The 24,680-nt window shown below is 48.0% G+C and overlaps 2 protein-coding genes across 6 annotated transcripts in view; both read right to left on the minus strand.

Annotated features, from left to right (window-relative positions):
- LOC104852442 (uromodulin) overlaps nucleotides 1-3,562 on the minus strand; it is a 14,018-nt gene extending 10,456 nt beyond the window's left edge. Inside the window, exons 1-3 of the mRNA XM_010610077.2 lie at nucleotides 3,458-3,562; nucleotides 1,704-1,914; nucleotides 8-328 (exon numbers count right to left, since the gene is read on the minus strand). Coding sequence (XP_010608379.1) covers nucleotides 8-328; nucleotides 1,704-1,803 — 421 coding nt within the window. The 5' untranslated portion in view covers nucleotides 1,804-1,914; nucleotides 3,458-3,562. The remainder of the gene's footprint in view (nucleotides 1-7; nucleotides 329-1,703; nucleotides 1,915-3,457) is intronic.
- Nucleotides 3,563-8,436: 4,874 nt separating this feature from the next.
- The window catches only part of Pdilt (protein disulfide isomerase like, testis expressed), a 35,571-nt gene continuing 19,327 nt past the window's right edge, over nucleotides 8,437-24,680 (minus strand). For all 5 annotated transcript variants that reach the window (XM_010610041.2, XM_010610044.2, XM_010610042.3 and 2 more), the window contains 8 exons: nucleotides 23,486-23,623; nucleotides 19,956-20,066; nucleotides 19,747-19,872; nucleotides 16,841-17,038; nucleotides 13,945-14,065; nucleotides 11,487-11,665; nucleotides 9,862-9,951; nucleotides 8,437-8,901 (listed from right to left, as the gene is read on the minus strand). In XM_010610041.2, coding sequence (XP_010608343.2) covers nucleotides 8,551-8,901; nucleotides 9,862-9,951; nucleotides 11,487-11,665; nucleotides 13,945-14,065; nucleotides 16,841-17,038; nucleotides 19,747-19,872; nucleotides 19,956-20,066; nucleotides 23,486-23,623 — 1,314 coding nt within the window. In that variant the 3' untranslated portion in view covers nucleotides 8,437-8,550. The remainder of the gene's footprint in view (nucleotides 8,902-9,861; nucleotides 9,952-11,486; nucleotides 11,666-13,944; nucleotides 14,066-16,840; nucleotides 17,039-19,746; nucleotides 19,873-19,955; nucleotides 20,067-23,485; nucleotides 23,624-24,680) is intronic.

The following is a 24,680-nucleotide window of genomic DNA, read 5'->3' on the forward strand; positions in this document are numbered from 1 at the left end:
TCCGGGCACACGCACGAGTAGCTGCCGTCCACGTTGACACAGGTGGCCAGCGGGTGGCAGCCGCTGAGCCCCGGCTCCGCGCACTCGTCCACGTCGGTGCAGCCCAGCTCGGGCATCAGTAGAAAGCCGTCGGGGCACACACACGTGTAGGAACCCAGCGTGTTCACACAGCTGCTGTTGGCAGAGCAGTTGTGCGCCTCTGGGGTGGCGCATTCATCCACATCCACGCACTCCAGCCCGTTGCCCCAGAAGCCGCCTCGGCAGGTGCACGTGGTGACGACCCCGTCCTCCATGCAGGTGGCGTTGCTGTGGCATTCTGAGCACCTTCCTGCGGACAGAAGGAAGCCCGGTCGCCTGAGCTAAGGGCCTTCCGGAGACCCCTCCTGCCCCCCAGGGAACTCGTGGTCTTGGTTCCTCTTTCGGAGCTGACTCCCCACCAAACCAGTACAGCGCCTCTGCCAAACGTCCAAGCCTGGCTATTCCTTTTCTGTATTAAGAATTGCTTTCAAGTTGTGTCCTTTCCAAAATATCCACATTCCCACGTCCAAAGAACGGGGCACAGAACTCCTTTGCTAGGATTTGTGGCGAATGTGTCTCCTGGTCACAACCTTTGCACACTATACCTCCTAACAAGGTCTTCTCCCCAGCCTACTGAGTCCACGTCAAGACCCTGCTCAGGGTCACCGCTTCTCTAAAAACCGCCATGTCCACCTGGCAGGCCTGCTATTTTGATCTTCCACGACAAAAATATCAGGAGAGAGAGAGCACTAGCGAGAGTGCTGTTGCTCAGGGAGCATTTGTGATGTGCCAGGCAGTGGATGCACATTTCATTATCTTGTTAAATCGTTCCCGACAGCCCCTTGAGCTCAGCTTTCAGTTATCCTTATTTAATTGTGTGTATGTATGATGTATTTGGTGGTGCTTGAGATTGAACCCATGGCTTTTGCTCTGCGCTATATCCCAGCCCTTTTTTTCAGCGCTATTGGGCCTTCATTCATACTGAGCTACATCCTCAGCTTAATTAATTGATTTGTTTATTAATTAATTTGTTTATTTGCCAAGTTGCTCAAGCTGGACTGGAACTTGCAATCCTCCTGCCTGAGCTTCCCAATGTGTTGGGATCACGAGCATGCTCCACCGTGCCTGGTTGTTTATTCTTATTTTAAAGAGAAAGAAACTGAAGTTCAGAAAGGATTAAGTCATTTGCTGTATTGGTGAGCAGCCGTCAGGGCACACGTAGATGAGAGGTCTCAAGAGTGTGTGCTTTTAACCATGGCCCCACAATAGTGTTTACGACCCCAAGTGCTCCAGGGAGAAGTGGGAAGCAGGATAAGAGCGATGCTCACCCCCCTGGAGGATGTTCAAGAGCCACTGGGTATGTTTCAGTCTCCCATATTTCAACCCCTAGCTCCTGACTGCCCAGGAAAGTGCCGGTGTGTCTGAGAGCTGTCCCAGCCGCTCGCCTCTCCTGTTTGGCCCAAGGACCACACACACATCAGGGACACCTGGACCTTGTTAGCAATGCAGAGTGTAGGGCCTCAGGGTAGACCTGCTGAGCCAGAATTTACATTTGAGCCAAATCTCCAGGTGAGTCCAGTGCCCAGTGTAGCCTAAGAAATGGACATAGACTGGCGACTGTCTGAGTAAAGGAGGGGTTAAGACTGCCTCTGCCAAGTTAACCCCCCCACACACACACCACTTACTTGCTTCAGAGGAGGGCTCATTGGCTGCAGCTCCGAGGCCCCAAGAGGTCATCACCACTGTCACCACCAGCACCCAGCTCAGAGGGAGTGGCCGCCCCATCCCTTCTGCACTGCACAGCTCCTTCCGGTCCTGGGGACAGAGGCAAGGTCCTTGTCCAGAGACAAGGGTGGTTGGCCCAGGCACTTCCTCCCTGTTTCTGATGCTGAATTCCTGTGAACAGAGACAGATGGGACAGATGTGCATGATCTAACTCCCTCCGCAGTTGGAAAGGACACTTTGGCTGTACGTTATACACCTCCAGGAGTGGCCATTTGTATGTGTGTGTTGCACAAAAATCTTGCAATGCAGCAGCCATGACTTTTTTTTTTTTTTTTTTTTTAGCAGCCATGGCTGGTGGGATTTTCCCCTTCGTATCCACATAGTTACTCCCACCCATATCCCATCCCCTTCTCCTCAAGTTTCAGGGCATATTTTGAAAAGCTGGGTCTCTTATTTGCAGCAGGAAGTAACAAGATGGGGTAGCGTTCCAGATTCACTGTCTTATTAGAGGTAACTTTGGATTTTAACAACCAACTCTTAATCCTCTGCTTGGAAACTTTCAATTTGCCCACATCCATTTATTCATTCAATTTTTTTTTTAAGCAGCTACAATGAGGGAGTTGGGTGCCAAGGGGAACTGTGAATACAACCGAGTCTGCGTCATCCTGTAACTCACATATTGCATGGAAATGGCTTAGGATAAGCCACTCAGCAGGTAATTAGCCTGTGCAACCTTTGCAGCACATCTTGGTGTTTCTAGAGTGGTCACTTACTTCTCCCAGTTGTTAAAGTAAGCCTCAGTGGGAGCTTTTAACACCCCCTCATCACAGCAACAAAAGAGGGTAGCGTGGTGGGTAAGTGAGAGAGGGCTGAACTAAGCCTGCACCCCAGATTCAAGGCCCGTCTTGCTGGTCACTATGTATGACAATGGGCAAGGCATTTTCATTCACTAAGACTCGGTTTTCCCGTCTAGGAAATGGGGACGGCTGCTTCCACAGACTGAGAGTCCAGGATGTGCCGGGCTTGGTCCTGAACAATTCCTGTGCTCCTGTACTTATATTCCAGAGTGATATTTTCTAGACCTTTGTGGCTAACATAAACTGTATGGGGAACACTTTATGTCATAATCCAGTGGGTTGTCCTGCATGTGAATGCAAACACACACACACACACACACACACACACAAAATGTGAGTTGTACAAAACAGTTCTTACCCTTACAGTGTCATTGCCTGCTGACACATTCTATTCTATTTAATGAAAAGAAAATTCCAGCTGTAAACCACAAATGGCATGGTTTCATGACCCATGCATGAGCTGTGACGGATCATTTTTAAAACACCAGAGCAGATGGAGACCTACTGCACACCGCTGTGGCTGGGACTGACTAAGATGATGTGCACAAAGCAGGACCGACACTGTGGTTCACTGCTGTATCCCAGTGTCTGATACGCAGTCGATGCCTCATCCGTAGTCACTGATCGCATGGAAAGCGGTAGCCACTATTACTGAGAAATCTTCAACTCAAAGAGAGGGAGACAGCGTCGCGACAGTGCGCAGAGCTGATAATCGGCAGAGGAATGACTCAGATGCGGCTCTGACTCATGGCCAAAGTCTTCGCTTTCTTCCCACCTCCCTCAAATACAATGGGAGCTGCAGAAGAACAGAAAGGGGAGAGGCTGGGCCGGGAGAGGACAGCTGCACACAGCCTTACCTGAAGCCAGAAGGGAGGGCTGGATCGTTTTCGAGCAGACACCTCTTACAAATATATACACACCTGCCCTGGCTGGCAGTCTGTCCTCCAATTATTCTCTGCATCTGTTTCTTGACATTGTTCCATTGGAGGGAGGGGGAATGTTTCTTTCTCCTTTGGGCCAAATGTTTCCCTTTTCCTTTTTTGTCCTAATAGCTGGAGACACCAAATGACTGACATTGGGGGGTCACACCGGTGCCTGGAAATACAAGGTCTCTGTTTTGCACATTTTGGCACCAAGAGATTCTTTAGTTAGGCATTAACTGGGAAGGCAGTGCCAATGTGCTGGGCTTTTCCTTGGTCACTGACAAGGGCAAGTGGACCCAAGAAGCCAAGCAAAAGACCACATCTGAAGCCAGGCTACATGCGGGGAAAGGGACGACCATTCCCCTTCCTGGGCTCTGCACCTGTCCTGGGAGGGCGCCCTCCCAAGATGTCCCATCCTCCCCATGCGGCCCCCACTGCTAGGGTCTAGAAGGAAGCCAGAGAAGCACTGAGAGCTGCCAAAAGTCTGAACCAGAACACAAGTCAGGTGTGCAGGGCCTGAGCAGTCTTCTTTGGGTAATTTCACAAGAGTGAAATCTCTAGATCAAAGAATATTGGAACTTCACCCCAAAGAGCTCTCCACAGAGACCTAAAAATTAGCTTCCTATCCCATCCCTGGTGCTTAGCAGCTCCTAGGATTGCTTCTTTCATCTTGGCCAACTTTCCATCTTTTCGGCCAGAAAGTTGAATGAGGCCCAAGTATAGCTGTGCAGGGCCGAAATCGCAGCACTCTTGGGGGCTGAAGCAGGAGGAGTTTGAGCCCAGCTGGGGCAACTTAATGAGTGAGCTTGCAAGCGAGGCCTTAGTAAGCAAATAAACAAACAAGTAAATAAATGTCTGGGGATGTAGCTAAGTGAAAAGGCCCTTGGTTCAATCCATAGTACTAACAAAAATAGTAATAATACTAATTAATAATAATAAATGAGAAGTATCTCACAGTTACTGAGTTTTTCAATTGTTTGATGAAAAGGGATATTGTATCATCTCCTCGGGGTTTATCATGTATCCTTCTTCCTGGAACTAGCTATTTGCATCCTGTTCCTTTCCCATGAGGCCCCCTCTAGACCCCAGTCTGGGTGAATGTGAGGGATTTGAAGGAGGTGACCCCATGTGGCTTCCTGGGTTTTCTGGTCAAAGCCTCAGACAAGGTAATGGGAAGTTTGGGCTGGAGCCCATCCATAAGGGTCACTGTGTTCCGGTTTCTGCATTTGATGCCGTACATCTTGCTGGGAATAATACCACGGTCTTGTGCAAAGCAGCCACTCCAGAGCCCACGCTCCGACATCTGCCTCCAGACAGCCTTTCATAGAGGCTCTTGTTCCCACCATGCCAAGGGACCAGCCAGAGACTGGAAACTGGGCTCAACTTTTGTGTCCCAGAGCCCAGGATGGGACCTGACGCATCCTAAACCTGCCCACCCTGCCTTCCCCATTGTCCCCCGTGAAGACCACAGCGAAGGCTTCTGCCACCTCCCCCCTTGCCCCCTTTGCTTCCCGGCCCCCCTGGTGCCTTCCCCTGTGCCTGGGCCCCGTTCCCTGTCCTCCATGTCAAGTCCCCTTCTCTTGGGATCTGTGAGGATCACAGCTGTCTTTTCAGCATCATTGTTCTCCTGTCCTGTTAGCCTTGAATGCCTGAATCATGATGAAGTCTACACTTAAAGACAGTATCGTCTTCCCCAGCCTGGCTCCTTGAGCTGCGGTGTGTCGCTGGCCCCTGGAACCTCCTACCTTCTCTCCACCAGCGCACACTTGATGACTTCGGAGCCCCTGAGCCATGGCGTCCTCTCCTCCTCAGGACCTGCGTCTCTCCTCTCGTTGTGTCGCTGGCCCCTGGAACCTCCTACCTTCTCTCCACCAGCGCACACTTGATGACTTCGGAGTCCCTGAGCCATGGCGTCCTCTCCTCCTCAGGACCTGCGTCTCTCCTTAGTCCTCGTTCCTGTGAAAGGCCTTCTCTTTCTTCCTAGGGGCCCCGATGGCATTTTCCTCTGCTCCTTTCTCTCCCTTTCTGCCCTTCCTCCTCCACCCTTGCTCTTCCCCGGCCCCCTGGACTCTTCCCATCTGCTAACCACTGCTATAAATACGTTCCTCTGAATATTCTGTTTCCTGCCCTGTTATTTTCTGTAGCCAAATTTCCTGGGAACTTCACCCATCCTCTCTTCGGCTCACACCAATATGCTTTCTGAAAAGCCACCTCCATGGACAGTGCTCATCAAGATGTCAGAGATGCCCACGGTGCCAAAGATGATCCATACTTTTCATCTCTTTTCAGGGAAGTGCGCAGTAAATGTCTATGAATGAATCTTACTTAATCTTTGAAACCCTCTTCTCAATTTTCAAACAGGCATGGGAGACTTGTCATGCTCATTGACTGGGCCATTTTTGCACCATGTTCTTCTCGTGTCAGGCTCTGCTTTTACGTTCTTGGCTCAAAAGATGTGACACAAACACTCCTGTTACCAGAGAAAAGACTGATGTTCAGAGAGGCTGAGTAACTTCCCTAAGATCACCCAGCTGGTTAGTGCTAACTCCAGCATGAAACCCAGATCTCACTTGGATTTGTCCCTATGATACGCTGCACCCCTGGGAGGTCAAGAACTTTCCATACTCTACTGTAGAAGGGCCTTACAAGGGCAAGTGGTGTGAAAAGGAGAGCTAAGGGGGTGGAGGGATGTGAAAAATTGATCAGGCAGAATGCAAGGAGTTAGAGAGGTTGGTGTTTTTGGAAAGGGGCAAAAGTGAGCCAAGGGAGAAGACTTTTCCAGCAGAGGGGACCACCTGTCCCACCTGCCTACGCTGCTGCCCTCTACTGCACCCTGAGGCCCTGCTCACACCCGCGTGGCTCAGAGGTCGCGCACTTGCTCATGGCCTTTCAAGGCCTCTTCTCCACATGATTTAACCTCAGCAGCTCCTGGACTCCTTGTCCAGTGCACAGCCACGTGGCCATAACGTGGAGGCAGGTGAGCCTTGCGCCGTGTCCTGAATATTAACACCTGCCCCGCCAGGGCATGTGGCACCAGAAGTTGCTAGGGCCCCAGGCTGTTCCCTGCTTCATCTGGATGTGGACAGGTCAGGTTTGGGGAGTGTGGCGTGGGAACTGGCTCTGGAGGTTGGAAAATGCACAAACAGCCTGTGCCTTACATAACAGGTGGGAAGCGGAGAGGCCCAGTTAGTGTCCTGAGAGCACTGTGGTATGAGTAATACCCCTTCCTCCTTTCCTTGGGAAGGTCTGTTATTACCTGTCTGGAGTAAATGACACACATCAGCAGCGTATGGCAGGATGACTAGTGACGCCCAACTACATCCATATCCTAATCGCTGGAACGTGTAAACATTGCCCTCCTGAACAAAAGGGACTGTGCAGTTGTGATTCAGCTGAGGAGCTGGAGATGGAGAAACTATCCAGGCAGATTAGCTGCAGCCACCACAGTGCTTATGAGGAGGAAGTTAAAGGAATTGGGAGATAGATAGGAGGATGCACCCAAAGCTCAGGGTGAGTCCAGGAAGGAACTATGAGCCAGGGAATGCAGGTGGTTCCCAGGAGCTAGAAAAGGATGAGGATTCTTGCAGAAGGGAACAGCTCTGGTAACACCTTGAATTTACCCAGTAAAACTGATTTCTGCTGTCTGGCCTCCAGGATTCTACCAATAAATCCATGTCGTTTTAAGCAATAAAATGTGTGTTATCAGACCGATAACAGAAAGCTGATGCTGAGTCTAGTGTGGACCTTGGGACATTGTCCTCACCACCTCCTATTGGGGTGATTATGAAGCCGTGTATCTTTCTGAGAGAGTGCGCTGCCTGATATGGTTTCATTTGGTCTGTGGACATTTACTGAGCATCTACTATGTACCAACCAGAGTGCCAGGTGTGAGAAACACAGTAAGGAAGGGGGAAACGGGCAATATGCAATTGCACAACAAAATAATAAGATGTTTTTAAATATTAGTGTCGAGTTGAGGTCTGATTGAAAGAACACAGCTGTGTGAAGATCTGGATGTGTTTACTCTGGAGGGAGGGCATCTTAGGCAGAGGGAACAGCCAGGAGGACAGAGAGCATTTGGTTTGTTCAAACAGACAGGAAGTGTTGCTGGAATGCAGAAGGAGAGAGAAAGAGCTGGACATTTCAGGACCTTGTAGACATGGTAAGCAGACTGGGTTTTGTCTCAATGGCAGTCAAGATGTCGGTAAAGATGGGTTGAAACAGGATAAGGGTATATGCGGTCATGGCCATGGCTTTTTAAAAGATTCCTCCAGCGGTTGTATGTCAAGGAGATCAGGGGAAGGTGTACAGTGCCAGAAAAGCGCTCAACTGAGACTTCTGCAGCTGAGACGTGACGGGGCTGTCAGTGGGGATGGAGGGACGTGGGTGGAGCCGTGTGAATCGGCAGGTCCACGAGAGACCCTGGAGATGATCCTGGTGGGTTCCCTTGAATGCGTGGGTCATTTATTGGGATGTGGAAGTCTAGGAGGGACAGGTTTGGAGTTGGATCTTTTTCTTGCCACGCCAGAACTCAGCATCAGCCCGATCAATTCACCTCCTTTAGATGAACTGTGGGGCCCCTAATGTGGAAGGAGATGATATCCATAGCAGCCAAGCACACAGCCTCTAGAGTTCGATGGTGTGGGATCGAGCTCAGCAGCTTTCTAGCTGGAGGATCCTGACTGGTTGTTTGACCTCTCTGTGCCTCTGTTTCCTCGTCTGCAAGTGGAGATAAATAACCTGTTCTCCAGCGATGTTACAGAATTAGATGGACAAGTGTGTAAATACTCATTACGTGTCTCTGCTGTGACTTCCCTTGCGGCTGTGGCTGGATTCCAGGCCAGACAGCTCTCCTAAGGCAGCTCCTCCTGGGAAAGAGGTAATGAATAAACAGGGCCAAGGACATTCAGCGGATTTATTCCCCAGCCCCCACCACAATGAGGGATAATATTATTGGACTAGATCTACTCAGTAATTATGCCAGGACCTGAAACACGGACCCCCTTTCCCTCCTGCCCTTGGAGAAGTTAAAGTTCTTCCTTGACTTTGAATTTCTTCTCTCGTCTTGGAGGTCTTTTCGGCTTAGCTACCTCTTCCTCTTTCTCAGGTCTTTTCTTCTGCCCCACTGGCACCTCCACCTTGGGTACATCCTCCTGCTCTGGCAGCGACTCCCCTGGCATTTCCAGCTTGGTGTCGTTCTCCCATGCAGAGAGCTCTTCCAGCAGGGCCTCCACCTTGGACACATTCTCCAGCTGTTCAGGGAACTGCTGCCCCGGTAACTCTGGCTCTGTATAAGTGCTTCCTCCTCCTCCTCCTCCTCCTTCTTCTTCAGCTAACACTTCCTCTTCTAACATTTCATTTTGCTCAATGGACAGCAGCTATTAAAGAAAAGATGGAAAGAAGAGAGGGAGAGGAAAGAGGATAAAGAAATGAACTGAGATCACTGTGACTGTGATTGTCAAGGGTCTTCTGAAGGTACCCAGAGAGAATCAGTCTTTGGCTTGAGCATCCCATAGATACAAAAGGTCCCACCTGGCTTGGGGAGTTAAGTGTCTGGTATGCTTGTGCCTTTTGGTAAGAGGGTCTTTTGGTAAGGGGAGTCACCTTTCTCTTCACCTGAATCTGCAGGTGTTGTTGCCCAAATCCTAATTCTAGGATTGGGCAGGTGGCTCTGGCTCAGCTAATGAGGACCCCACCCAAGGCACATACTAAGATACTGAGTAGTGATGTTTTCATAGCTGGGAGGACATTGGTTTGGAGCTATGGGGTATCCTTGACTCTCTATGGGAAAGTGACTGCTTGAGAATGAAGGCAACATAGAGCAAACCAGAGATGAGCAAATTTGAGCTTCTGAATCCACCTATGTCTGATGTTCTACCAGTTGTGTTGGATAAATTCCCCTTGTTGCTTAAAGAGAGAGGAATGTCTTTGACATGCGTGGCAGAAATCCAGGTAGAACCTTTCGGAAGATGGTCTCACTGAGGCATGGTTGAGGGGAAGAGGGGATTGCGGTCCTTCCCATCGGCAGAGGGCAGAATCCCATCAAGACATCTGGTTGCCAGTTCAGGAAAGTGGACCAAGGGACCACAGCCTTAGGAGCTGGGCATTACCTTAGGACCTAGCCCATCCTGGTATTTCTAAAGCCTGCTGTTTCTACTTCCTCTTAGTAAATGCCCTAAAATAAAAGTTGCTAGTAAAGCCACACAAAATTGGAGAGCCGTCCATGTGTCCTCAATGGTGTCCAGACAGCCTGAGATTTTTGAACTCTTGACACATGTTGAGTTCCTGGCAATTCTGTGGGGGAGAGAATAAGCCAGCGTGGTGGCTCTGCCCCTCACCTCATCCTCATCTTCAATCCTGATCTTGACCTGGCTTTCCAGGAAGCCAGAAATACCCTGCAGGGTGTGCTCTCCCGTGTATGGTACAGCCTAGGGAGAACAGAGAGTGGTTAGATAGGAGCCTCATCCTGTGAATCACCCATGGAGTGCAGCAAAGATCAAACCAGGGCCGATTCCTAGCCACCTGAGTATTTGGGGCAGATTCCTTAGCCTCTCTGAGCCTCATTTCCATGACTGTAAAGTAAGAATACTAAATATTTTTCCATCATAAGGTTGCAGTGTTGTAGGTCTCAGCGTGGACTCTAAAGCCACCAACCAGGCTTTAACCCATACTGTATTACTCATCGGTGTGACTGGCTTAAGGAACCTCTCTGACTCAGTTTCCTTGTCTGTAACATGCAGATAATAGTACCTAGGTTACGGTGTTGTCAGAAAACAAACTGACATATCAAAAGTGCTTAAAACAAGGCTTGGCTTGCAGTAGTGTTGTATACTTTGCCATTATCATTATTATTATTATTATTATTATTATTATTATTATTATATAAAAACAGTTATGTGAGTACGTTTGAGATGGTATCTCTCTATGTTGCCCAGGCTGGATTCGAATACCTGGCCTTAAGCAATCCTCCTGCCTCGACTTCCTAATTAGCCCAAACCACAGGCACCCACACCACCATATCCATTTACTTTATAAAGGACCTCACACATGGTGGCTGCTCAGTCTTCGAGGTTCCCTCTCGCTTTTGGTCTCAGGAAGGTTAGGAAGCGACTTACTGCCCACTGGTTGTCTAAACTCGTTTTTTAGATAACAAGATCGGTGACACAGCCTCATTCTCCATGAGCTACCCATACACATCTGGCATCAGCACAGTGCTGTGGTCCTCCTGCTGCCCACCTCTTTGCTCACACTGTACCCCCCGCCTGTGGCTCAAAGACCCTCTTTTAATCTGATCAAACGCTTGCCATTTTGCAGAGTCTCAGGAGTGTGTGAAGACTTGGACCATATCTGCCTTTCAAAAACCCCCTCCTCCCCTCCATTTCCACTGCATTTAGAGATGAACCCATGTGCTAGGATGATTTCTCCCTCACGCTCAGTGACATCCTTCTCAGAGGCAGGGACTTAGGCTCATACTTCTTTGGTTGACACTGTCCCCCACATACCAAAGTGACCTGGAGAGTCTGCTCCGTCAACACTGGTAAGGTTGGTCAATAGCTAAATCCCAGGGTGCGAGAGGCATGATTGTCTCTATACACATTTTCTCTTTCCCCAGTCTTCCCATGGACATTGCCCCCACCTCACTCCATGTAGATGGGGGAGCTCCCTCCCTAGAGGGAACCACCGTACCCAAGACCAATCAAAATAGCCACATCCACTTGGCCACAGTGACTGGGTCAGGATTGAGTGACTGACCTAAGTTGTATGCAATTATATATAGCGGGTCTTAGCACTTCAGTGGAAGCCACTGAAAAATAATCTTTGAGCTTGAGCAAGAGAGCAGACTGGAGACTGGAGCTGAGGACGAAGCTGGTTTGGTAGGAAGCAGAGCTAGTGATCCAGAGAAACCAAGTCCCTGAGGATAATGTGGCAGCGGTTTCAGTTGTGAGTCCCAGGAGCTTCTCACCTGTTCAGCGTTGGTGGGGAAAAGCCTGAAGAAGGGGTAGCGGTCTGGATTCGTCAGCTGGATGTCATTGGCCGTGATGTCAATCTTGGCGATGATGACTGTGGAGTGGTTTTGATACTTCCTGCCCAGATCCTCCAGCAGTGGGAACAGCACCCTACACTTCTCAGACCAGGGTGCATCTGGAAGAGAACGGTCTTACTCAGGGAACTCTGAAAGCCAACGCTGTCCCATAAGCACTATCTCTCATGGCATGGCTGCTTTACAAAGATTATACTCTCTTTTATGCATATGTTAGGTTATTTTTTAACATTTTAGTCATAGTACATGATCACTATTAAATAAACTAGAAAGAAAGCTGGGTATGGTGGCACATGCCTATAATCCCAGCACTCCGGTACGCTGAGGCAGGCAAATTCCAAGTTCGGGTCCACCTAGAAAGATAAGGAGACCTTATCTTAAAAAAAAAAAAAATTTGAAAAGGCTGAGGATGTGGGTTCATAGAAAGGCCATAGGTTCAATCCTTGATGCTATCAAAGACAGCCAGAGAGAGAGAGAGAGAGAGAGAGAGAGAGAGAGCGAGCGTCCAGGGGTTTTCCAGTGGAAGTTAAGCTACTTGCCCCAGGGGTTTTCCAGTGGGATTAGGTTACTTGTCCAAGGTCATCCAATAATTAGCAGAGGAAATAGGATTTGAAGCCAGGGTGCTCTGACTTGTAACCATCATACTACAAATGTAACGTAACATAAAATAATAAAACATAATATGCCTTTCAGTCCCTTGGAGGAGAACGGGCCCATGAAGGAAGCAGGTATGCCCACAAGTACGGAGAGCACAGCTGCCCCTGGAAATTGGCCATGGTCCTTTGTGGGACCGTTCTTGGGACTTTCAGTGTGGCAGACTCCTGGCCTCCAGCAGCTTTCCAACCCAAGGAAACAACCTTGCTGGTGCTCCAAGCTTGGCCTCAGTAGCTGGACGCTACCTCTGCACAACATCTTGCCCATTTCCAATCTAAGTGCCTCTGTCACTGCCCTCCTGCCAGCAGCACCCCAGGGCTCCCGGAGTCCGGGGGGCCATTTGACAGTCCTGCTTCCAAGAAAAAGAGGTCGTTTTGCCTTTGATCAGAACAAGATGGATGTTCTCTGAACTCAGGGTGCCAGGGCCATGCAAAACGCCATGCCCAGCCCTTCATTTAAAGCCAGCAGATTGCAGTGATTCACCTGCACAGACTTCACATGTCTCCTTCTGTAGACAAGAGTCCATGTGAGGAAGATTGTAAAAGGCCTGCAGGATGCAATCAATCCAGGATGTCACAGAGCCTTCACTGAACTTTTGGCCTGGCTACTCACTGTGTGACCTGGGGTAAGGGAAAGAACCTCTCTAAGGGTGAACTGTCTGATCTGGATTGTGGGGAAGGCCGCCATCCCTTCCTCACAGGCTTATGGCTGCCACCTTCCACCACGCTCCTGCCTGGCTCACTGCCAGCACTCACTAAATAGCAGCTCTGCCTGTCAAAATAACAGACACCTGAAGCAGCCTCTGAGCCCCTTGCCCTGCTCCCACGGTGAGACAGGACACGTTTGGCTTTGGTTCTCATGGATGAACCAGAAATGGTGGGAAGGGAGGATAGCTCTGAGGGGAGCACTGGCAATAATTATAACGACAGGAATGAAAAACCGCAGTAATAGTTGTCATTTATCAAGTGTTTACACTATGCCAGACACTATCCTAAACCTTTACGTTTAGATCTCTGCCCAACAATGGGCCACTGGGGTAAGTCACACAGAAGCCAAAGCTGGGGAGTTCCGGACAGTGGTGTGAATCACACCGCCTAGGTTCAAACTCCAGTCCCAGCACTTACCAGCTGGGTGGTACTGGAGAATTTCTTCCACCTCCAAAGACTGTTTAGTCCTCTGTAAATGCAAGGTATGATACCTACTTCCAAAAAAAGTGCCTGAGGATTAAATGGGGCAAATGTACGGTGGCTCAGCCGGAGGCATCCGGTCAGTTAGCCATGCGCATTAATAATATTAATACTGCTATAAAGAGCTACAGGCCTGGGTTATGTGGAAAGCATTCCATACAGTCCAACAACAGGGAATAGAGTTGCATTGTAGCTGATAGCATCATTTTTTTTCTTCAGTTCTATGAGTTGAACCCAGGGCTTTCACACTGAGTTATCACTCTTGACCTTTTTAAATGTTTTTTATGTTGAAGCAGGCACTCAAGAAGTTGCCCAGATTGGGCTCCAACTTGCAATTGTCCTGCCTCAGCCTTCCAGAGTGATGGGATTACTGGAGTGCTAACAGCATTTTGACCCAAGCTCAGTGCATGTCTGCAGACCATCCTCGGCTTGGTGCAGTGATGGGTTTTGGAGACTGCAGTGCCCAGGAATTTAGAAATGACCTTTGAAAAGTAATGCCGGGGCCCTTGCCTCCCCCTTGCACCTATGGAACTACTTACAGAACATCACAAACACATCCCTTTCCTTGTCAAAGACGACTACGTTGAAGTTCTTCCCCACAAGCTGCTTAACTAGACCTTGGTCCCAGGAGTCTCGAATCTCTTCACTGGACTGATGTTTCTAGAAGGCAACATCAAGAGGTCTAAGAGTGTCTAGAAGGGACTCAAACCCGGGGCTCCCACCCTGATGGGAAACCATGAAAGGCTTTCTCTTGTCTTTTCATGGGGCCTTTGGGAAAGAGTTTGAGATGGATCAAGAGCTTCACAGCAGCCCTGGATTGTCCAGGGCAGGTTGGAGTCAGAGGCCTGAGGAGGAGGCAGGGCCCTGTCCTGAATTAGCCAAATTTGGATGCATGATTCTCAGGATGCTTAGAGGAGAGCAGAGCTCAGGTCTTTTGCATCTTAACTACTACAGTAAAACAAAAACAAAAACAAACAAAAACCAGGTGCCCTCAATTACTGTGAGAATCAAGACCAAAATCCTTTGCTGGAGCTAGGACACCTTTACCACACTGGTAGCTTTTGGCTTCTCCAAGTTCATCACCATTCTTTGCTTCCTGTAGCCTCGTTGGACTTCACTTGGCCCAAACACTCCTTTTCTCGCCCTAGAACATTGTCTGTGTTGCCCCCTGGAAGGCCTCCCTCACACTTCCCCTCCTTCCTTGCCCCGTTAACTGAAACTTGATCCTTCAGAATGACCTCAAGGGAAAACTTTTTGACTCTCCCGACACTGGATGCTTTTCCTTATATCACTTATAGAAATGTACCCTTTATATTTGTTTTTCTGGTTGTATCTTGACTACACTAGATGGTGGAATATCATAAAGGACTCTCTCTTTTCTCATCGAGTGTCTGCTGCTTGCACATAGTAGAACCTCAATAAATGTTTTGCAGATGAAGGAATTCAGCTCTTGCTTCTGTTAGAGGATGTGTTGAGAATCTCAGACCACACTTTTCTCTATAACCATCACCTCCTGGATATCTGTTGAATCCACACCCTTCTCTCTATTTGCTGGGTTGCCATCAGCTGGTCCAGGACCTTCATTCTCATCTGGATCACTGGAATCACCTCCCTGCTTTTCCCCCTAATCTTCTCTACTCCTTTATTTTCTACAAGCAGAGCTGTTTTCACCATGGAAACCTGCCTTCTCATTGCTGTTAGGATCCCAGAATTTTAATATGCTTATAAAGCCGTTGAGGTCTGGCCTCTGCCAAGCCTACTGACCTTTTTTCTTGTGGTGTCCACCCATACACCCACCCCAGCCTTTGGAAAGGACTAAAAGTTGCCTTCAGCGGGAGCAGAAGAGGGATGGCAAATGAAGAGGCCCCAATATATAGATTTCTCATTTCCTGGTGATAGATGAGTAGAATGAATGGGTTAGGAAGATAAATAGACTCAGAGATCAAGAAATTTATAGAATCACGCTGGGCTGTTTCTGAGTCTGGGAGGCAGTGTGGTTTGTGACTTCAGGAAGTCAGCCAACCTCATAGTGACACTCTCTTTCCCCAGTACAGGGAAGGGAAGTGGGACCTGGTAGAGGTGGCCTTTTGCCTGGGGAGCACTTCAGAGAGTAGAGCAGGTGTGCAAAATGGAGGGAGAAGAGAGTCGCCCCAGTGAGCAGCCATGCACTCCGAGCTCATGGACGGGGACACTACAGAGACTGTGAGAAGGATGAAGGACTGCAGTGATTGGTGTGCTGCAGATGGAAACCAAAAGGACGGGAAGTTTGCAATTAGGCATTCGGAGGGGCTGCCATCTCTAGGCTGTAGCCATGAGAGTGGGTGGCTGGGATGGGCTGCGGACACCAATTATTGGAGAAGAGAGCTTGGGGTCTCGGAGTTGGACAGCTCTGGAGTGAGGGCAGAGTAGGAGTGGAGGGCAAGGTGGCAATCAAAAGCTTAGATCCTCAGAGGGCCAAGAGGAGGTGGTCAGAGGACAGCAAAGTGGGGGCCAATGAGTCATCTAAAGTGTAACTGTGTGGGATCTAAAGAATCTGGAGTTGGAAGGGGAAAGGAGAAGAAACGGGTGTGGAAGTGCCGAGAAGGACACCAGCTTTCCACATGGCCTTGTGATAATGGGCATAGAGAAGTACAGCTTCCACTGAGAAAGTTGCAGGGAAAGTGGTGTCCCCAGGGAAGGGACAAGAGGTCATGGAAACACACAGGCAAGTTGACCATTTACTCCTGTCTTTCCATACAGTTTCAAGAATCCCCCCTATACCCTCAAAGGTATCCTGGATTGGAAAATAAATGATGTACCTTCCCTTCCCCAGCAGGGTAACTGAGCACACAGCAAGTGGCAAATAAACAAGTTTGTGTGGGCCAGGGATTTAGCTCAGTGATCCTGCCACCTGCCTCGCAAGAGCAAGTTCCCAAGTTCGATCCCTGGTACCAAAAAACAAAACAAAAACAGCCAGTTTGTGATGCCAAGTTACACGATTCTCTTTCTGAGGCTCTCCTCCCTTTCAATAGCAGAGACCACTGCCTAGCTCATCCCACTGAAAGATCCGTAAAGCCTTAGAGGCTGCATCCTCACTGCTGTCTGTGGTTTCATCCCCTTGTCCTCCCCAAAGCAGGCATCTACCTTGGACCAAGTACATCCTTAGGGGCTGTGAGGAGGATAAGGGCCTCCTTCTAGGAGGATGTCAGCCTTCTAGCGTGCCTGCTCTCCTTTCCAAAGTCACTTGACAAGTACAGAATTCATGATGAGACACCAGTCTCAGGATAGCTCAAAAGTGGGATGGATTCAAGATGGGGAAACAGGAAGGATTTCTTCTCACTGAGCCGTGGAGTTGACCTTTATTTTGCCTCTGAATTCAGGTGACCAAAGCCATCAAAACTCCATGAAAAATGATTTTGAAGTTCTAGAGAAAATGTTATCTGAGAACAAGCTTACCTTGGCCCTTCTGCTCAGGAAGCTGCCGCCGAAATCCTTGAGGTTTTCATAGGTTATCTCATCCGAAGGCATTTTGTACCGGGCATCAGAGCTCAAGTTTAGGATTTGAACAGATGGGACACTGAACTTTGTGACGTGGAAATACTCTAAGATGTGTCTGTTTCTGTGTTCATCCGTATCCACAAGAATGAAAAGGATCTGCCAACGCAAAGAGGACGGTCACATCTCCAGACCCTTTACCAGAGAGAAAGGGAAGCTGTATGCTAACGGAATGTGCACGGGGAGGACTGGAGCCGCTCCGAAGGGCTTAAATCAGGCTGCACCAACGTCAAGTACACAGACAGGCAGCAGCTGCCAGCCTGGCTTCAGCATCTTGTGCTGTGCACATCCTCACAACGTGGTGCAGTCAGGAAGCTCTGAGCTTTCCTCCTCATTCCGTGCCTCAGTTTCCTCATCTATGAAGTCATGACTATAATAGTACCTACCTTAGAGGGTCTAGTGAACTAACCAGCACAGTGCCTTCTTCCGTGATGGGCAGACAGAAAATGTTCAGTGCCTGCCAGTTCTTGTTCCTATGCAAAATTACTCTGTAAAGGAGACCCACGGCTTCATGCAGCTGTTCACGTGGTAAATATTCATAGAGTGGCTACGTGTGCTTGACTTTGTCTTAAGCCCCGGGGACACGATGTTGCCCAGAGTGGACAGAATCCCCGCCTTCCCGGAGCTTATACTTGGGTGGTGAAGGTGGATAACAGAACATAAATTCAGAAATAAAGGACGTAGACCACAGAAGGGGGAGCAGTGCGTATAGCACACAGTTGAGGGAAGCGGGGCTCAGTAAAGTTGGGACAGCCAGGGTGATCGGAGGGAGTGGAAGGAGATGGCGTTTTAGCTGGGAGCTGGGTGACGAACAAGTCACTTGTCCATCGAGGAATGCGGATCGAGGGAGAAGAAACTGTGAACCCAAAGACCTGGCGGCAAAACAACCAAGGCCCAGTGTCCCAGGCGAGGCCAAGAAAGGCCACAGGGCTTCCGCACCGTGAGGCAAGAAGCCGCAGGAGAGGAAGTCAGAGACTGTCAGAGGGAGGCCAAAGGTCCAGGAAGGAGCTTGGCCTTGGTTTAAATATCACAGGAGTCCAGGGAGTGACGCGGCATCATTTCTAAAGGGTCGCCTGGCGGGAGAAGAGAGGTGGGAGTGGAAGCGGGGAGAGGGAGTTTGAACAAGTGTCGCCTTCAGCTGTGGACAGACGTGGGAGCGCACGCTATTGAAGCAATATTAGCTTAGCTGTTTATCTTCAGCTCGATCAATGGCATTTGGGAAGCGCAATAGGGCATCAAGAATTTAGACCCTCAGCTAGGCATGGTGGCGCTTGCCTGTAATTACAGCACTGAGGAGGCTGAGGCAGGAGGATCGCTGTGAGTTTGAGACCAGCCTGGGCTACATAGTGAGTTCCAGGTCATTCTCAACTACATAGTGCGACCCTGTCTCAAAAAAGAAAAAGAAAAAGAAAAGAAAGAAAGAAAAGAATTTAGACCCTCAAAGTTTAAAAATAAGTGGCGGGGGCAGGGATTTAGCTCATTGGTTCTACCGCCTGCCTTGCATGTGCAAGGATCTGAGTTCAATCCCCGATACAAAAAAAAAAAAAAAAAAGCCTGGAAGAAAACATGGCTGGGTTTTAACTACAATAGCATAGGAAAAATAAAGGGGAAGCCATCAGATCACAACCAATTTAATTACATCAAAATCATAAAGTTGGAATATATTTAAAAGATGTATTTTTGTGGTTGGAGTCATCCTTCTGGAAACTAATTGGGCAGGGTGTAGTCTGAGCACTAATTTAACGTTAATTAATTAATTTAATGCCCACACTCTGGCGGTTTTATCCTGTGTTTGCTTTTTGTTTTAAAGTTTTTAAATGTTGTATTCAATCTCAGAATAATTTTTGTGAAATGGAAAAGGGGTTGCCTGTAGGATATGTCTTGTTAAAAACACAGAGAATAAGAAAATAAGTCATTCACATAGTCCAGGTGGTGGTGAGGACATGAAGTATGAGTAGAAAACCCAGAAGAAACTGACTTGTTTCTATAATGATAGAGGAGGTATCAGTGATATGAGCGTCACATGTTTGCTCATTTCTTTACATCGCATAGGCCTTTTAATTCTTTTTTTTTTTTTTCTTTTTCAGTACTGGAAATAGAACATGGGCTTCATGCTAAGTTACAGCCTTAGCCCTTATTATGTTCATGTTTTACTTTGAGGCAGGGTCTTGCTTAATGCCTAAATTCCCCAGGCTGGGCTCAAATTTACAATACTCCTGCCTCAGCCTCCTAGAGTACTGGGATTGTAGGTGTGCACCACCACACTTGGCCTCGACTTTGTAATTCTTATTACAACTCTTCGTGTCCTGCATGAAGAGATTGAGGCTCTTAAGACAATATATCTCATAGGAGGAAGAGAATACGAATCTAGGCCCATGCAGTTCCAAAGTCCAACAGCTCAGCAATGATTTTCCAGCTATGCTGTGCTGCTTTCTGCCTTCAGGCTTTTTCTATTCCTTGACGTCAGGCGGGAGCAGTCTTCCTTCCCCTTCCCCTCCAAGCCAGAAGCCTCCATACTTTAATCAGCCAGTATTAGTGGAGCCTGGCCCATCAGATAAACGCCAAACAGGGTTTAACAGGTTGGGGAGGAGGGGGAGAGGGGAGGAGGCAGAGGAGGAGGAGGACAAACTGACATAAAACTAAATGGTAAATAATGTCAATATGCAAATGAGGAAGTGGTATGCAAATACAGAGGCAACCCTTTCTTGGCTCAATTTGTAATAAGCAAGCCAGGTACATGGGTGAGGGTCTGCAGGCCGTGGATGCCCCTCCAAGAATCTCAGAGGGCAGTGGCACATTCTACAAACCTTGTTCTGAAATTCCTTGGAGGCCAACTTATATTGCCGGATTGTGGCTCTGTACGACTCAGACCTCCTGGAGGCAAACAGCAGCATGTGATTCAAGATCCTCATCTCGTAAATCAGATCCTTACTCTGAAATTACAAAGAAAACTTGTCATCCCAAGCACCGCCACCCCACTGCCCACCCTTCCCCCAGGAACATTTTGTCCATTGACCTCAGAGTTGTACTCAATCACAGAGTCTGTCAGGTGATTTCTTATGACTTCCTGGAGGTCCTGTTTGTAGGTATTGTCATTAATAAGCTCTTGGCGGTTCACAACTCTCCCCTTGAGCAAAAGAAGAAAAACATTGGAGGGCAGTTAATAAATATAAATAGCATGGTTTTCCCCTTGGATAAAAGAAAAACAACAAGGAATGGTGGCAGGTATAGCACATAATCCGGGCACTTCATGAATATGAGCAGCTGAGAAGATTGGCCTGCGGGTGGAAAGTGTGTGGTAGCGGTGAAAGCCTCCGATCCACCATGACGGGGTGCGTAACTGAGGTACAACCTCCGCTGTCGTGATCTGAAAGCCATCACACTTTTCATGCTGAGACTGAGTGGTCTCTCACACACTACTGCGAATCAATAATAAGGGCCTTGGGGACACTGAGACAAACCCGTTCCCAAGAGATTCAGACTGTTCAGGCAACTCCAATGAACTTTCTTAGCATTTCGCTGGCGTCAAAATCTCTTCCATCCAACCTTTCTCCCTCTTTTCCCCTTGCTCCCGTCCAAAGGCTCAGACCTTCAATGTGCTCTTAACTGCTCTCTGAGTTTTCTCCATCTCTTTGTTTTCCCTCTCAGGTATTTTCCCTAATAGGTATTTTTGCATATCGAATCCTGCCTGCTAACTGTTTCGCAGGAGGTTCTGGACTAAGACAGTGCCTGACATGCTTCCTGGTAGCCCACGATGGAAGTCTGTAGGGGCAGGAGAAGCAGTATCACCTCCTTTCTTTTCTGTCTTCCTTCCATCTCCACCCGTACCACCTTGATCCAAACTTGTCGTCCAGACGCCCTGCTGTGGTCTCCCACTGGCCTTCCAACTTCCCCCCTTGCTTCCCTCCAACCCATGCCCCAAAGTGTCCTCTGGCTAAAGCCTCAACTTTTTACTGGTCAGAACAGTCTAATAAAACTAACGAGAGTGCTCACATTAGTCCAGTCACTGTTCCAAGTATGTTATATGCATTAATTTCTTTAATCCTTGCAACATCCCATTGAACTGTCTACTGTTATTTTCCTGACTTTACACATGAGAAAACCGAGGCATGCAGAGAAGTGAACTGACTTGTCCAAGGTTGCTGAGCTGGTGAGAGGTGGAACCAGGTTTTTTTATTCGTTCATTTAGCAGTGCTGGATATGGAGCCTAGGGTCTCAGCTATACTCCATATGTTCTGCCACTGAGCCGCTAGTAACCCTGGAGACAAGGTCAGCCAGGGAATCTAACTGTAATGTTCCTACTCTTACCTACTAAGATATGTCACGTCATTCCAGCGCCTGCCTCACAAGTGCAAGGTCCTGCGTTCGATTCCCGGTACCAAAAACAAAACAAAACAAACAAACAAACAAACAAAAATATATCACATCTCTCTCAGATGTATCTTTCCAAATTTACTGCTTGGCTCTTGCTTTTGTGAAGGGATTTATTCTGCAGAACTTTTAACTTTCACGTGGTTCAAATATAATGGTACTTTCTTTTGTGGGTTTCTGCCTTGCTTTATGAAGGGGCTTTCCTACTCTAAGTCTAGAAGACAAATGGTCCCAGGGTAACCTGGGCAACTTAGTGACTTTGTGAGACCCTGTCTCAAAATAAAAAAATAAGAAAAGGACTGGGGAGAGAGCACAATGGTAAGACCCTGGATTCAGTCCCTAATACTGAAAGCAAAGTAATTTTTCCATGGAATCTTCCAAAAAAAAAAAGATCAGTCTGCTGCAGTTTAATTGGGTGTAAGGTGTGCTGTATGAAGACAGCTTTCCTTTTTCACACATGACTAGCTGTCTCAGCAGCAGTTGTTCAATAACACGTATTCTCCCCACTGATCCAAAGGTCCATTTTGCTCTCACACTGAGTTTCTATATGTGTCTGAGTCTATTTCTAGACTCCATACTGTCCTACCCCAAAACACAAGTTAGACTGTTTTATTTCCCAGCTCCATGACTCAGTGATTTCCATGAGCCCACAATAAAAACAGGCCTGTGGTCTTCTCTGAAAGTCAGGTGAGTCTGGGCCTCACTCCACCTGTCCCATGTATGGCCTTGGAAAAGTCACTAGTGTCTCTCAGTTGTATCTGCAAGTGACATGGCTATGGAAAAGGGTGGCTTTGTGTGGTGCAGGAACAAAGCATGATCCAGGAGCCAGACCACAGTGTCTAGAACATTTAACAGAACCTTTTTGATAACAGAATGCTCTGTACATCTGGGCTGTCCAATACAATTGCCACTAGCCCCATCTGACTACAGAGCCCTTGCAGTGTGGCTACTGTGACTGAGGGCTATGATTTAACAATTTTTAATTTACGTAGTCACAAATGACCAGTGGCCGCCATATTGGGTAGCCCAGGTCTAGACCCTGAAGATAGAGGGAAGAATGGAACTCAGTGAACGTGGGGGTGAATGGCCTTGTGGACCATGAAGGTTTACAGTCTTTAATCTAAAAGCAAAAACACATTACAGAGCTTTCCAAAAGGAGAGGTGTGATCACCAAAACCCAATTTGAATTTTGGGAAGATTGCTCCCTAGATGACCAGAGTTAGGTGGTTCATGCAATAGGTTATGGAAGATGTTGAACATTTGATTCAGCGTGGTTGCAGTAGATGTGGGGATACGTGGATAGATTCAAGGGGTATGTGTTTGGGATGTAGAATCAATCGGATTGGGGTGATGCATTGGTCCTGGGAGACAGAGAAGAACTAGTGGTAGGTTGTCACCCGTGTTTCCTGGTTTGGGGGCTTTCCTGGATTTTTTGGGTTCCCTAACTGGGAGAGGTGGTGGCACCATCCACTGAGGGAGCAATGCTGGTGGAGACTTGGTGAGGGGATTGTGGCCTTGAGTTTAGCCACGTGGGTGCACCTGGCCCTGCTGTCGAGATCTAGAGATAAGGTGCATATGGGACACGAACTATGGACAGCAACTGCTAAGAATGGAGGGGAAAGCATGAACCAGAAAAGAAAAAAAAAAAGTTCATGAGATTGAGCTGCGATGAGCTCCATTTACTGATTAAAGAAAGGAAAATCCAGGTGTGACAATACCGGTCTATAATCCTGGCACTCTGGGAGAGTGAGGTGGGAGAATCACACATTGGAGCCCAGCCGGGGCAACTCTTAGCAAGACCTTGTCTCAAAATTTAAAAAGGCTGAGGGTGTAGCTCAGTGCAAAGTTCCTGGTATAAGAAAAAAAGAGGAGTAGGAGGTGACAGTGGCAATGTCTAGAAAAGCCAGAGAGGGACCAGCAAAATGGCATTTCTCAGAGATCAACCGATGCAGTGCTGCTTAGCACAACAGTAGCTGAATCAGAGTTTCTTTGTTTTTGTTTTGTTTTTTTGTTTTGTTTTATTTTGTTTTGTGGGAGCAGGGATCGAACTCAGGTGTTTGTGCTTGCAAGGCAGGCAGAGGAACCACTGAGCTAAATCCCCGGCCCCTGAATCAGAGTTTGTGCCCCACGCTGGAACGCTCTCCACTACTCAGAACTGCAGACACACCCTCCTACCTTTTTGAATACCAGGACACTGTCGAGGATCACATGGAAACGCCCAAAGGTATTTTTTATCTCCATCACTCCAAATGTAAGCTCGGGGAAGTCTTTGATCACATTGTAGAACACTTCTGCAACTTCTTCCTCCAAATCCTGTTTGGGAAAGCACGTTTTGTAAGGCTGTGGTGGGAAACAAAAGTGTTTGGCCTGTTCGAGGGAAAGGTGGAAATGGTGGCTAATGTGTCTCCTCACTTTTCCAAGTTCTGGAGGAGTTTTCCTGGGTCGTCTAATTCCCTTCCATGGATATCCCATGCCTAGAGAGCTGCTCTGGCTATGACTAAGGCCAAATAGGCGAATCCTTAGATATCAATGGAAGGAATTTTATCTTCATCTTTTTTAGTTGTTAAAATAGAGGCCATTCTAACCCATGGAATGAGCATTTGTAACATTAATTCCTTAATTGCTTGCAGAAGAGGCCATTGATTTGCCCTCATGGGATGCCAGTTGAAGGTTTAGTATCAGATATGGCTAGAGTTGCGGCCTTCCTTCTTCAATTTCCTTTTAAAATGAAATTTAGCCAAAAGCACCCTCAAAGGAGGGGAAGGAGAAGAGGCAAGGCCAACATTTTGACTTCTGCTGTGAGAAGGAGAAAAGTCATCAATTGAAAGTAAATGAGGGCTGGGGATTTAGCTCAGAGGCACCATGCCTGCCTCAAAAGCACAAGGTCCTGAGTTTGATCCCTGGTATGGGGAGCGGGGGGAGGTAAAGTAAATGAATTAAGATGGATCAGACACTCATTTTCCAGAAGCAAAACCAATCTTCAAATGATTTATAAATATATAAAATAAAACCCTGAACAGAAAGCTCTCGAGACATTTCATAATTATATCTCAGTTATTTATGTCCATTCCCAAGCGTCTTCCCTCACTTCACCCCCGAGGAGAGTTGGCATGCTTTCACATGGGTGTGTGTTGATGAATTGTTAATGGTTTCAGTTTATATTAGGGGAGATGGGGAAGATCAGGCCAGGGAGAGAAAGAGGCTCGGGATGGAGGTCCAGGCATGTCAACGTCATAGAAAACAATGGCTCTCAGGGCGGGGGATTTAGCTCAGAGGTTCTGCCGCCTGCCTCACAAGCTCAAGGTCCTGAGTTCGATCCCTGGTATAGAAAAGAAAAAGAAAAAAAGAAAGAAAAGAATGGCTCTCAAAC

This window comes from Fukomys damarensis, unplaced genomic scaffold, assembly GCF_012274545.1.
Source record: "Fukomys damarensis isolate Sample0158 unplaced genomic scaffold, DMR_v1.0_HiC HiC_scaffold_34, whole genome shotgun sequence".
NCBI lineage: Eukaryota > Metazoa > Chordata > Mammalia > Rodentia > Bathyergidae > Fukomys > Fukomys damarensis.